Genomic DNA, 12913 nt, shown 5'->3' on the forward strand with positions numbered 1-12913 from the left:
GGAAGTACAGTGGAAATGTTATTTTCCACTGCACCGTTATCAGGCTGTCTTATACTGAGTGAGATTATTGGTCCAGCTAGCTCAGTATTGTCTACACCAGGGGTGGCCAACTCCCGAGGGACTGCTATCTACTTCTTTCAGAATTAAGAATTAAAATCTGGCAGTGATCTACCACCTTTTTTTAGGGGTTCAGGTCAAAGTTGTTGAGCTTTTTTTAGAGAGAGGAAGAGAGAGGGGGCGAGGCGGGGCAAAGGAAAAAGGAAAATGAGCCCACGATCGACAGCGATTGACTGCAACCTGTTGAACATCCCTGGTCTACACTGACTGGCAGTAGCTCTTCAAGGTTTCAGGCAGGAGTCTTTCTTAGTCCTACCTGGAGATGCCTGGAATTGAATTTGGGACTTTATATATGAGAAGCAGACGTTCTGCCAATGAGCTGCAGCCCTTCCCACAAAGGAACACCTCAGAGATTGTAGCTTATTTAAGCTACTGATATATTGGAATCTGTATGTCTTTTTGCAAATAATTACACATCTTTTTCAAACCCATGCAAGCATTCGGTCTCCCTTCTAAGCAAGTGTTTAGCCACCACATGATCCTAACATCCTGCTTTTTCCATGTTATTGTTGCGGGCAGCTCCTGTTCACCCAACTCCTCCTTGAATATTAGTGTGGAAAAGAATAGGAGGAATTTCATGGCATTTATTTATTATTTAACCATTTCTATACTGGTTAATTTAATATACAAATGCAAACAATTAAAAAACAACACAGTGCAGGGTTCATAAAAAGCAGTGTAAACCCACACAGCAATGTAAAATCAGTAAGCAACACTTTAAAATTAGCAAGGAGTATACAAGATAGCTTTAAGAACTAAAAGCAAGGAATTTAAAAAGCCTGGGAGAGGAAAAAATGTTTTGCATATAATTGAGCATTAAAAGTGCTGATGAAAATTGAACTTCCATCCGAAGGCAATGTGTTTAAAACTCTTAAAAGAAACATTGGTCAGACATAATGATTTCCAGAGGGCTAACCACCTTAGGCAACAATTCTGTAGTTGCTTACTTGGGAATGAATGGGGCACATTCAACTCAGTTGGACTTATTTCTCAGTAAGATTGTATAGGTTCTCTGTTAGTCTGTTGCAGCAACAGTTTGTACCATTTTAAGACTAACTTGGCTTCTGATGAAATTGACTGTAGTCCAAAAAACTTTATACCATAATACATGTGTTAATCTTTATGGTGCCACACTACTGTTTATTTGTTTTCATGGATCAAAGTGTAGCAAATGCTGTTGTTTTGAAGAAACAGTTTAAGAAACCAGTCTTTAACTATGCTTTTATCATCTTTTAATCAATGAACCTTACACTGAATGGCCTTAGTAGAAAATTACTGAGTACTTTTCCAGTCCAGGATTCCTGCTATGGCCACGGTGGGCTCCTAATAATGGTATTTTTATACTTGGGATTTGGTTGGGGACAGAACAGTTACGCAGAGATGCAGAAAAAGCAACCCCCCCATTATTAATTTTTTGGTAGACACTGACAATTTCTTGCAAATATTGTTGGAAAATAGTAGTAGCTATGTTGACTTTTCCCTTTTGATCACTAACTTTGACAGATTTTGTAGAAAGGGAATTGATCAAACATTTTACTAGCAATTTGCCTTATACTTCCATCTCTTCCCCATTAAGTTGTGCATGCTGAGCAAGCGTTGGATGTCTAGTCAGAAAAGTCACAGTCCTAGCCAGAAATAGTTTGACGGTAACCAACATAGCAGTGGCAAACCATGGTGTTCCAAATTTCAGTGGCACCCTGTGTGATGCCAAAATCTCCCTCCCCCCCAAGCCCCACTCCCTGTCTCTCACCTTCTATTGGATGTCTTAGTTGTGGTGCCTCATAGTTGCCCCAGTGTGACTGCACTATTTGTGCTCTCTTAGATCTCCCTTTGAACATGTACCTTGTTGAATGCATGATATCTAGCTCCGTGGAATGCTGGGGTAAGGGAGATACAGTTTATAGAAGTTTCTGAAGCAGCTGGGGCACTTCACAGTTTATATTTGGTGTATCAAACTTAACTCTAATAGTTTGTATCCAGTGATGTCCTTCAAGCTGAAAGGTTGTTTTTTTTTTTAAAAAAAAATCCAGCATAGATTTTCAATCAGTAGGGAGGTGGGAGGAAATCTTTCCACTTCCTGCTCCCCCTGCAGCCACCCCACTCCATCTCCCTATGCTACCACTCAGTGGATTTGTAGCTGGCTGACTGACCGAACCCAAAGGGTGCTCATCAATGGTTCCTCTTCATCCTGGAGAAGAGTGACTAGTGGGGTGCCACAGGGTTCTGCCTTGGGCCCGGTCTTATTCAACATCTTTATCAACGACTTGGATGATGGACTCAAGGGCATCCTGATCAAATTTGCAGATGACACCAAACTGGGAGGGGTGGCTAACACCCCAGAGGACAGGATCACACTTCAAAACGACCTTGACAGATTAGAGAACTGGGCCAAAACAAACAAGATGAATTTTAACAGGGAGAAATGTAAAGTATTGCACTTGGGCAAAAAAAATGAGAGGCACAAATACAAGATGGGTGACACCTGGCTTGAGAGCACTACATGTGAAAAGGATCTAGGAGTCTTGGTTGACCACAAACTAGACATGAGCCAACAGTGTGACGCGGCAACTAAAAAAGCCAATGCAATTCTGGGCTGCATCAATAGGAGTATAGCATCTAGATCAAGGGAAGTAATAGTGCCACTGTATTCTGCTCTGGTCAGACCTCACCTGGAGTACTGTGTCCAGTTCTGGGCACCACAGTTCAAGAAGGACACTGACAAACTGGAACGTGTCCAGAGGAGGGCAACCAAAATGGTCAAAGGCCTGGAAACGATGCCTTATGAGGAACGGCTAAGGGAGCTGGGCATGTTTAGCCTGGAGAAGAGGAGGTTAAGGGGTGATATGATAGCCATGTTCAAATATATAAAATGATGTCACATAGAGGAGGGAGAAAGGTTGTTTTCTGCTGCTCCAGAGAAGCGGACACGGAGCAATGGTTCCAAACTACAAGAAAGAAGATTCCACCTAAAGATTAGGAAGAACTTCCTGACAGTAAGAGTTGTTCGACAGTGGAATTTGCTGCCAAGGAGTGTGGTGGAGTCTCCTCCTTTGGAGGTCTTTAAGCAGAGGCTTGACAACCATATGTCAGGAGTGCTCTGATGGTGTTTCCTGCTTGGCAGGGGGTTGGACTCGATGGCCCTTGTGGTCTCTTCCAACTCTATGATTCTATGATTCCCATGCTATTGTAAAAGGTCTTTCAGTCCTTTAGAACAGAGTTTTGGGGGTGTGCATAGTGGAGGGGGAATCAGCAAAAACAATTTCCTTTCCCATTCCACTGATAAAAGCACCTGCTGGATCAAACAGCCTTTGATTAGTGTGAGGGACACTATTGGATTTAACAAAATTATTTTAAGAACCTGACATGCTTTATGTTATAACTTAGCAGGTGGCATTGATAGTTTCCATTGTCAGCTTACACTTTTCTTAATTTTCAGTGGGCAAAATCTAATAGATAGTTGAGTATCCTAGGGTATAGCGCAGGGTATTTGATCTGAAAGACACTGAGGCATTTGTACATGTAGATTTCATAAATCTATTTTCTGCTGAGCTATAAGCATCTGTTTCCATTTTGGGCCTGCCTGATCTTATCTTGCTGGTGTTCTTGGTTGAATAGCAGATGGCGGTTCTTTTTCCTTTGGCCAGTGGATGAGGTCTGAGTTTCTGTTTTCCCTTCCTTCTGCAGTCTTGGGGCAATTGGTAGCTGGAGCTGACAATTCTTTTGGCAGGTTTGGGGAAAGCATTTACCCTTGAACTGCCCCTTCTATTCTCAATGGATGGGATGAGGCTGGTCTCCTCCTTAACATGATGTTCTTCCTGGGATGCTAGAGGAACACCTTCCCACTGGCCCTTGATAACCTGGCTGATCGTTCAGAGCAGTGTGTGCTGCCTTTCAATTCCACAGCCCCATTTTTTAATTAGCTTGTACAGAAGCATAATATAAAGGCATCCTATATATTAGGGTTGCCACACGTTTGAATTTTCCCGGTCATATCGAGAATACTGCAGCTGCAAGCAGCGTCTGAGCAGAAATCGGCTAAATGTCTTGGAAGATCTGGACGTATGGCAGCCCATGTTGGCTGGGTCATTGTTGCTGATTTTCCTTAGAAATAGCTCAAAAATGTCTTATTTCTTTGCAGTTTTGCAAAAAAAGCTCAACTTTGGCTCAAAATAAGAAGCTCAACAACTTTTTTGTCTGGATTTTTACTTTTTGAAATATGGTAACCCTGCTCTATATATAAACATTGATGCCTTTTTCCTCCTTACCCTAATATTTGCCTCTAGTAGTTTGCACTGGTGGTTGACAGTTCTCACAGACCTACCATTGCATTTCTAAAAATATAGCTTTTAATATTCTAAGACCTTTGTTCTCTGAGCTATCATCCCAATGATATAATAGCAAATGGAACTTTTTTTTTGGTATTTGCTTTGATATATGCTCCCAAAGGGTGTTTACAATCTGACATCTTGTTCCATGTCTTTCTCCCTTCCCCTCATCCCCTAGCTAGTGTAATACTAGTTCGCATATGCTTCTGTGCTCTTTGGCTAGGATCCAGAGTTTCATGCAATTAATTCTGTGCGCCCAATGGGGCTTTGACTTGTTTGCTGCATGGCAAACTCAGGAGACTTTCGCAAGCGTGAAAGTTTATTGAAGTCAGAAATAATTTTTAAATAAACTTTATTGAATTTATTAAAATCCACTGGGTGAAAGTTCTTGGGTTTCTTTAGATACTGACCATTGTTTCGTAGTGTGGTGAAGCTGTCTGGCAGGTTTTCTGTTTCCCTTGGCTCTCTTGCTTAAAATGCAAGGAAGACCCGAATGGATCCCTCTCTTCCATCAGTCTACCTAATCAAGCTAATGACAAATGGTGAGCATTGTTAGAGGCATTTACCTTTATACTTCTCTTGGGACTGGTTTGGCTACTTGACATTTCTCTGCGTAGAGCAACCTCTGGATGCAGGTGCATGGAGGAGAAGCTTTCTGACATGGCATATCCAAACTTACAGGCAGGACAATATCCAGGTGGCATGGGATCCACGGCCCCCTGTTACATTTTTATATAGGTGCAAGTTGCTTCTGAAACAGTACAAGGAGGCAGAACCAGTGCTAGAAATTCTGGTATGTAAGGTGGTCGCCAAATGGCACCTTGAATCTTAGGTTGCGGTCACCACAACGGAATGTCTGTTTGCTAGGGGTTGGATAAAATGGCCCTTGGGACCCCTTCTATGATCTCTATAGCTTGCTCTCATAACAGTTCACTTGCCCAGTATGCAAGAAGGAGAAACATGCACAGTGGAAATGAAAATGGTATGAATTATGGAGTAGGATAGAGCTTTTTAAACTGTAGTTGCCAACATGGTGCCCAGAGGGCTCAGTGTAATTGCAGTCGGATGTGCGCCAGTAGCAAAAAGCATCTGGCTAATTTTGAACTCCTTGGAGCAGCATACAGTCCCATGTCTTAAGAGCAAACATCTAGAAGAATCCTTAACTCCTTTAAATAGATGCTAGGGATTTAACTTATAATAATAATTTATTATTTATACTCCGCCCATCTGGCTGGGCTTCCCCAGCCACTCTGGGCGGCTTCCAACAAAATATTAAAATGCTGTAATACATCAAACATTAAAAGCTTCGCTAAACAGGGCTGCCTTCAGATGTCTTCTAAAAGTCTGGTAGTTGTTCTCTTTGACATCTGGTGGGAGGGCGTTCCACAGGGCGGGTGCCACTACCGAGAAGGCCCTCTGCCTGGTTCCCTGTAACTTGGCTTCTCGCAGTGAGGGAACTGCCAGAAGGCCCTCAGCACTGGACCTCAGTGTCCGGTTACAACGATGGGGGTGGAGACGCTCCTTCAGGTGTACTGGGCTGAGGCCCTTTAGGGCTTTAAAGGTCAGCACCAACACTTTGAATTGTGCTCGGAAATGTACCACGAGCCAATGTAGGTCTTTCAAGACCGGTGTCATGTGGTCTCACCAGTCTAGCTTCCGCATTCTGGATTAGTTGTAGTTTCCGGGTCACCTTCAAATGTAGCCCCAACTTGAAATTGTATACATACAAAATACACATTATACTACCACCAGGCCAGCAAAAACAAAACAAAGAACTTTAGAACTTTAGGGATTGTGTTATAGCAGTTATTTCTAGGACACATGCCTTATCCACTTGCTTTGTACAATAGCTTTGCTAATAGCAAAATGTAAAATTGTATTTAATGATATTCTCCAGTCTTTTCAAATATTACTTGCTAATGCATAATTCTGGCAGAGCCAAATGGATATGTGCCTTTCTTTACCCAAGTGGTTTGAGTTAAAATTTCAGAGGCAAAGCAAAATGTGTCATCTGATGTTTGGAAATTGGTAGGTGGGCAGTCCCACCCACCTGTCTAAATGTCCCATGAGGATTAGGCTATTAAAGGATATGGATTACTGACTAGAAATGCCTCCCTACTGGTTCCACGTTTAGTTCTTCCAAAGCATAATCATTTAGTACTTGTAGAAACTTGACTCTTTGTTATCACTACATTTTCTTTTATGTTGTCAGATTTCTGGTAGTTGGAATTCATCCCAGTGCATGTTGCATTCCTTTCCTTTGGAGTTTGGTATATTACTTTTTTCTGGCGTTTGTGTGCATGTATATTTATTTAAAGCATTTTTATTCAGCTCAAAAAGCTCCTATAGTGGCTTAAAGGTAAAGGACCCCTGACAGTTAAGTCCAGTCACAAATGACTATGGGGTTCACGGCGTTTGTCCACAGATAGTTTTTCCGGGTCATGTGGCCAGCATGATTAAGCCGCTTCTGGCGAAACCAGAGCAGTGCATGGAAATGCCATTTACCTTCCTGCCGCAGTGGTACCTATTTATCTACTTGTACTTTGACGTGCTTTCAAACTGCTAGGTTGGCCGGAGCTGGGACCGAACAACGGGAGCTCACTCCGTCATGGGGATTCAAACCGCGACCTTCCAACCGGCAAGCCCAAGGCTCAGTGGTTTACACCACAGCACCACCCGTGTCCCCTCCTATAGTGGCTTACATGACATCAAATAAAAATACAATAGTCATTGCCAGTAGGTTTACATGATATAAAATGGATTGCGGTATGGGGGAGAAAACAAGTCAGCTTAGGACCAATTTTTAAAGTTATATAGTTGTTCCCATGAGACCCCTGGAATGGAAATAACTGCGGGAGAGGAGCAACTCAGTGGAGCTGGTCTCTCAGCAGAGCTGATGAAATATCATGTTCACTGTCTACTTCCTTAATTAGGAAGATACTGTATTTTAAATATTTCCACATTATGCATGTGGTGATTCCTAATCCAACTAATTTACTTTATTGTCCTAATCATTTTGTTGTTCATTTATTCTAGAAGATAATGACGGCAAGTGCTTCTTACCCATTATGTTTTTCTGTCTTGTTGCATCTGAAAAGGCCTTGAAATTATGAAAATCCTCTTTTCTTTAAAAGTTGCTGTCGTGTGCGGGATTTTGCAGTTAGGAGGCATTTGTTCTGGTGTCTCAGAACAGTTGCTTTTGATTTTTTTCGTCCTGTATCTTTTTGATTTTTTTACAAAAATGTGCAGAACATTAGATAGCAGCTGATGTTCCTGTGAATGAAAATGGAGATTATAGTGAGGAATGTAGGATGCCTGGGGACAAGTCTATTCACCCGCTTACTTCACAGTATATGAAACAGTAGGGCAGGGTGGGGAGAACTCCATTCACCCTTCCTTGTTGGATAGTGGAGGCTTGCAGAAGTATTTTTCTCTGCTGCCTTGTTACAAAGTCTACCTCTTCTTTCTGAGTCTTCAGATTGGTAAAGATGAAAGTGAAGGGAGACAGAAGGGGTTGTATGTGGAAGATCCTTCCATGCCCCCTGCCGCCGCTTTAATATGCTGTTCTCCTTCCTTTCCTTTTATCCTTGTGGGTAGTTCTTTTAAAAATGCAGGTCAAAGTGGATACAAGTATGAGCAGGGGCATCTCTTAAGGGGCCAGTTTTAACATAGGGCTTCTCAGTTGCTGATTCCTAGGGTAGATATGACATTGATGGAGTATCACTGCAGGTGTCAAGATAACTGGATAACACATGCTGAAACTATTCTTAAAGTGGCAGTTTTGTAGAGAAGTATAGATTTTTGGCATATTTCACTATAACTTAATATATTTATTTTGGCCTGAAGTTGAATGAGTTTTAATGTAGTTTTAATGTATTTGTATACACTGTCTTGTGTACAAGGCTTGCATCCAGTGTAGTGCTAAGGAACTGCCCTGTAAGCACAATGATTTCTACTAGCACAAAAGGACTTCCCCCTGCCACCCCCCCCCCCGCTTGCCCCCAGATGTGTTCTGGGGTTTTCCCTACCACTTCAAAGCAGATTTGGGTAAGGAAGGGGGGAAATGGGATGACTGGGTTGGATATCACCCATTAAATGCAGTATATAAATAATTCAGATAAACAAATTAAGGAGATACTGAGTGATTAGCTTTGCCTGCAAAAGCTGTTATGACTTTCTTAAATAAAATTGTGAATCCTAGTGTAGGTAGGAAGATGCCAAAGTGAAACAGATTTTTGTATGGGTGCTAATGGAAATGTTCACACTACCTCCTACAGCTTTGTCGCATGTAGGGGAAGAAAAGTTGGAGAAGGATTAGAATTAAAAGTTTCTTAGGGCATTGTGAATAATTGGTAGTTGTAATCATATTTGAAAGTGTGATATTCTGATGTCTCCTTTAGTTTGTTGTTTGGGGGTATGTTTTTTCCTTCTACTTTTTTTTACAGGACTTTTATTTTGTAGATTATGTTGTTAGGCTATCTAGAAATAACAAGCCAGGAGGAAAAAGAAACATAAGGACAAAAGCACCATCTACTTTTGAATGAGTTTATGTCATCAGGCTTGGATGAATTGCATCCCAGGATAATAAAGGAACTTTTTGATGTACTCTCGGAGCATCTGTCTAACACAGACCTTTATCTCCCACCACCTGCCTCATGGGCAATCCAGCCCACTTGTTAAAGTTGACTCCTGGGGGAGGGGTCTGCTTCACCAGTGCATTCATCACAGGGAACAGAGTGGGTCTAGTCACTCCATGGATGAGCTTGAGGGTTCAATCCTAGAAATGATTTGATTGATGAGTATCTTGCAGCTCTCATAACTGGAGAGCTGTTTAGCTTGGCCAAACAGAAGTTGTGCAGGCCTGACTTACACTCTTCATGTGTGAACTGGCCTTAGTAAGGGGGTAGGAATATGGCATTTAACGTTGATCCTGTGCATTTTTACATGGAAATAAATCCCACTGAGTTCAGTGGGGCATATTCCAGTTAAGTGTGCAGAGGGCTGCAGCCCTAGGCTATGGTTCTCAGTCTCTGACTGGGAGCTTAGCAGGTGAGTCATCTATTAATAGTTCTCATGATGCAGACTAACATGTTCTGGATTTTAAAAATCTAAAAGCAAATCTCTAAAATTAAAAAGGTAAAGGAGATTGTCACTTTTGGATCAGCTCTTTCCATTGTTAAATTCTCTTTCTCTTAGGTGGGAAGGGACAGTGAGGGGACAGCTGATCATTTAAGGACTGAGAACTTCCTGTGGCAAATCAATAAAATGTGAGTCCTTTAAAATTGGCTATGACTCTTTCTCAAGGACCATGTATGAGAAATATACTGCTCTGGATGACTACTTATTTTACCTGCCCAGTGGGATAGTTTGTATATCATGCTTCCTAATTATCCCTTCAGTCTTATTTCTCTCTGCGCCCCCTCCCCGTGCATCATTTCCCTTTAGTTAGTCTAAGTCTCCCAGCTACTTTCACGAGACTGCAGCCCTAATAGATACTTTTAAGGTTTAGGATTTTTATTTCTATTTTTAGTTGTTGGACTTGATGATATTATGGATGAAGGAGTTAAGGAAACTGCCTGCCGTACCATTGATGAAGATGATCTTTCACCTAACAGGAATTTGAGGGACCAAATGGATGGAACGTCAGTCAAATCGCCAAGAAAATCTCCACGTCTAATGACACAAGGTAGGTCTTCTGAGGAAGTTCACATTTATAGACAGCAAATCTCTGCATTTGATTTAGTGTGGGCTGATCAGTGTGTTGGAGTCTTGGTTCACTGCTGAGTGAACACATTCAGCTACCTAAATGTAGTTATATATATTCTTTCTTCTTGTGTTTTATCACTTAGAAATGCATCAGATTTATATTTTAAGTGGAAGTACATTATTTGCCATCAACAGTCTTCCCAGAGATAATGAGTAATTGTTAACGTGTTGAGATAAACTTATGATCACAATGTTAAGTTACACGAATAAGCTTATTTTTAGTTTACGATGCAATCTTATGCATGTCTACTTTGTAGTAAGTCCCATTGAGTTCAGTTGTGCTCATTCCAGGTAAGCAGGTACAGAATTGTTCCTTTTGTCTGTTATTTGGCAGATAGATAAAAATACTAAACACTTCATTTGCCTTTTTTAATAGAACCAGTACGAAGTCTGCGGCAGAGCACACTAGCCAAACGTTCAAATGCGTCACCATCTGTTAACCCCAAAAAATCAGCTGTGAAGTCTGGATCTGCTCAAAAGGGAGGACTGAAACAGCAGGATAAAGGGCAGACTAAATGGGAAAATAGTAGTGCCAAAGAGCATCCAAGAGATACTGAGCACAGTCGTAATGAATCCTGCCAAGAACAAGAGGCACTGGAAGTATCATCACCACCACCACCTTCTAGCAACACAGAATGGGTTGCGTGTTGTGCAACTTCAGATGAAGTAAAAGCAGATAGTGAACATAAAATTCCTAATGAGGCAAAAATAGAGGAAGCAGCTAATGAAGTAGGGAATTCTTCTCACTTACCAGGGACCAGTTCCCCAACTAAAGAAACTGAAAGCGTGACAAAAGTTGTGCTACCCTATGTTGGTGATGGAGTAGGCTTGGAAGCATCTGCCTTTACAGAAACTAATAAAACACAAAATAACAGTCTAGTTAAAAATGAAGGGAATGAGACCATGGTTAATAAATTCACTTCTGAAATGCCTTCAGATGAAAAGGCAAACATTAAAACTGAGGAGCTGAATGAAACTAAAATGGATGAGGAAAGCAAGGAAACAGGGAAGGCCGATATTCCTTTTGTTACAACAGCTTATGAGAATGCAAGTGAAATTCAGGAAACCCCTTCAGTTCAGCCCAGTTTTGTAGATGGAAAGCCTGCCTGTGCCTCAAGCTTGCCAGCTCATCAGATCAGCTTGCCAGATGACAGAAAAGAGCCCTCAGATGACTCTAGAAAGGCTGGGTTGAAAGATCTTCCTTTAGGTAGCATGGAACTTGACCAGATTGATTCAAAAGGTGTCAATACCACTTCTGCCAAATCAGAAACAAATACTTTAGAAGATGGTATTGCTCAGTACATTCCAGTCCAAGCTATACATCAGGAGGCTGACAGTGTAAAAATGGGAGTGCATGAGTCACCAGGCTTACAGGAAGATGGGCATACTGGCATATCATCAAAATGTGTAAAAAATTTGAAGCCCAAGCACCCCAAGTCCAAACAAAATAAAACTACAGCTGCCCAGCAGAAAACACAAGAGCTACACGGCAAAACACATTCTGTGTCAGCTGTTCGCAGCCAGTCTTCAGTAAGTCTGAAGCATCAAGTGGAGGAGCATGGGGATCTCCAGCATTTTCATAAGCCAGTGAAAGTTAAGAAAAAACATGCAGATAAAGATGTGAAGGCCCAGGGCTGCGAATCTGGAATGGCCTTAAAGAAGCCTCTGCAATTGTTAGGGAAAAACATTCCACGGGGCCAAATCCCACCACAGGTACGGAAGATGTCCGCAGAGAGAGCAAGTGACAAGTCTTCCAGCCATAATTCGGTTTCAAAAGAAATATCACACACAGTGTCGGGACCAGCACATCCTAAACAGGGGCAATTAGCACACCATAACCAGAAGCAGTTACTGAAACACCCCCTTCTTAAAGCCAATAATTGTGTTAAAGAAGAAGGAGGGAAAAGAGATTCGGCAGGTGTGCCTCTGGATAATTTGAAAGAGGATGAAAAAGAGAAACTGAAACTCAGAAAGTTAGAGAGGAATCTTCAGCCTCGACAGAGGAGAAGCAGCAGAAGCCTTTCAGTAGATGAGCCTCCGTTGTTCATTCCAGATAATATCTCTACTATAAAACGAGAGAGCTCGGATCACCTATCTCCCACTGAGAGCAAAAGTCTCTGGGTACCTAGTAAGCAGTGTGGGTTTTGCAGAAAACCGCATGGCAACAGGTGTGTGTTTGTGTGTGTAGGTATATGTTTTTGTTGCTCAGATGTTTCAGTAATCAGATACCTGCTTCTCATGTCCTGGAGTCTAGCACCCAGACTATCTTTTTTAAATTAACCACAAAGCACCCTGTCAACTTTCTAACATTATAGGCTCTTGAGCTACACTTTCTTAAGAAATTAGGGTAAACAAAATAGTGATGAGCTGTGATTACCCAGCGTAATAGTTTGAGTCTATTCATGTTTACACCGAAATAAATAGTTGCTGTGTTCTGTGTCGTCTGTGGCATAGTAAATGTGCTTCATGTCACAACATTGCAACATAGATATGCAGAAGAGGTTTCTCTGGATTTCCTGCTGCCCCTCTCACAGCAGACAAGGCAATCTGCTGGTCAACTTTGAACAACTTCTGTGGGAGCTGCAGTAAAAAAAATGATAGCTCCAACTGGTTGAATAGCTAACATGCTGCATAAACATGATGCATAATTTTTTGGTATGGGGGATAGTAAAAGTGATGTTTGCTAGATGGAGGTATGTAATTTT

General features: G+C 41.6%; 1 protein-coding gene across 12 annotated transcripts in view; it reads left to right on the forward strand.

Annotated features, from left to right (window-relative positions):
- The window catches only part of PHF3 (PHD finger protein 3), a 46372-nt gene that overhangs the window by 8998 nt on the left and 24461 nt on the right, over positions 1-12913 (forward strand). For 8 of the 12 annotated variants that reach the window (XM_053381153.1, XM_053381157.1, XM_053381161.1 and 5 more), the window contains 2 exons: positions 9973-10128; positions 10585-12376. In XM_053381153.1, the coding sequence (XP_053237128.1) occupies positions 9973-10128; positions 10585-12376 (1948 nt within the window). Of the gene's footprint in view, positions 1-9638; positions 9710-9972; positions 10129-10584; positions 12377-12913 lie in introns of all 12 variants that reach the window. The other 4 variants (XM_053381159.1, XM_053381158.1, XM_053381163.1 and 1 more) reach the window with 3 other exon arrangements.

The sequence above is a fragment of the Podarcis raffonei genome, chromosome 3 (genome assembly GCF_027172205.1).
Source record: "Podarcis raffonei isolate rPodRaf1 chromosome 3, rPodRaf1.pri, whole genome shotgun sequence".
NCBI classification, from domain to species: domain Eukaryota; kingdom Metazoa; phylum Chordata; class Lepidosauria; order Squamata; family Lacertidae; genus Podarcis; species Podarcis raffonei.